This window comes from Trichoplax adhaerens, genomic scaffold (assembly GCF_000150275.1).
Source record: "Trichoplax adhaerens TRIADscaffold_56 genomic scaffold, whole genome shotgun sequence".
In the NCBI taxonomy this organism is placed as follows: Eukaryota; Metazoa; Placozoa; class Uniplacotomia; order Trichoplacea; family Trichoplacidae; genus Trichoplax; species Trichoplax adhaerens.
Genome location: NW_002060996.1, coordinates 1,347 through 2,809, shown reverse-complemented (window position 1 = coordinate 2,809; position 1,463 = coordinate 1,347). Strand labels below are relative to the sequence as shown.

Below are 1,463 nucleotides of genomic sequence, written 5' to 3'. Positions count from 1 at the left end.
AGCAAGGACTTGTCGATCATTCAAAGTACCTGGCTTTCATCCATGCAAAGGATGATGATCGGTACTTTGCTACCAATGATTTTCAAAATGGCTTGCCCTTAACGCACATCAACATCTACCGTGATGCAGCCTATATGATATTGGCATATAACAGGTATAACAGTAGTGATACAAGAAGAAGTAATACAATTGGTCTGTTAAAAATGGAACAAGATATCGAATTTGAAAATCAATTTCGGCCATTACATGATATTGAAGACGTTGAGAATATTTTGGTATCAGGCGATCAGTCAATGATCGCTATTGACTGTTTTAAGAAGGTTAGTGCAATATTGGGTTACTCATATTCATGATGCGTCATAAAGTAGATCAGCATAATATTTTATAGTGCAGTAATATTAGTCCTATATTGTAATACTGTGGTCTATTGTATGTAGGAAGTCATACTCAAGATGAGTGGTGGTCAAGTCCAATCTCGTGTTAAACTTGATCAATCTGGTCGATCAATGTTTATTCCTGGTAGTAATCGATTGCTTATTTATGATGCACGTAATGTATATGAATATAATTTACAAGGTAAGACATGACGGTTGTACAACAACTCTAATTCAATCATGCATTCATTCATGGTCACAATCGTTTTTATTAAACTAAGGCGATAAAATTGCTTGGCAAGATATCTCTCAAACAAAATCAGTTGATGTTGGTAGACTCCAACGTAACCCCCAAACTACCGTCAACATATTCGACGTAGGTTAAGCTTTCATCAGCACTAGTAGCTCTATCGACTTTGTTCAATCCTCTGCTCAATTGAATTGAATTGAATAATATTGATTGGTTGCAGCTGATCGAGTTTGTAGGTATAGAAGATTATGGAAAGTACAGGGAATTAATCAATGGAATACTTGAAGAAGAATCGGCTGCTAAAGATTTGATTCTCTTCAGATATAGAAAGAAGGATAAAACACTCATTCTCATGAACGTATGTTGAAAATACCAGTTTGAAGTTTGTATGAAAATGACGGTAGTATTATTTAGAAGAAGATGATGAAAATGAGAATGCTTATTAGCTAACATAAGAAGTTGTTGAACTGATTTTACAATTACGTTGGAGGTCAATTGGTCGAAGGATTCATTTATTTGATTTATTTCAGACATCCTACGTAGGTGAAAAGTGGATAATAACTGTTAACCTTACGACCGGAAAGAAGAGCGTTAATCGACTGACATTGAGTCATGGTGCTCGTGTTGTGTATGTTGATGATGATTATCTTTATGTTTGGGAAAGAAACAAAGATGATAGACGTAGCTTGAAAGTAAGCTAGAATAATTTATTTCCATTTAATCTCTATTCTAAAGTGGAACCGTCTATAAATTGACTGTTCAGTTTCATGTCGAAAATAGCCTTGAATGTCGACTTTACGTCTATTGATAATGGAGACGACCATTAACGACATTTCCAA

At 34.9% G+C, this 1,463-nt stretch overlaps 1 protein-coding gene across 1 annotated transcript in view; it reads left to right on the top strand.

The window, feature by feature from the left end:
• Window positions 1-203: 203 nt before the first annotated feature.
• TRIADDRAFT_62461 (uncharacterized protein) overlaps window positions 204-1,463 on the top strand; it is a gene marked incomplete at both ends in the record, with an annotated part of 2,063 nt that continues 803 nt past the window's right edge. The window contains 5 exons of the mRNA XM_002118388.1: window positions 204-320; window positions 438-576; window positions 656-750; window positions 845-982; window positions 1,155-1,316. Coding sequence (XP_002118424.1) covers window positions 204-320; window positions 438-576; window positions 656-750; window positions 845-982; window positions 1,155-1,316 — 651 coding nt within the window. The remainder of the gene's footprint in view (window positions 321-437; window positions 577-655; window positions 751-844; window positions 983-1,154; window positions 1,317-1,463) is intronic.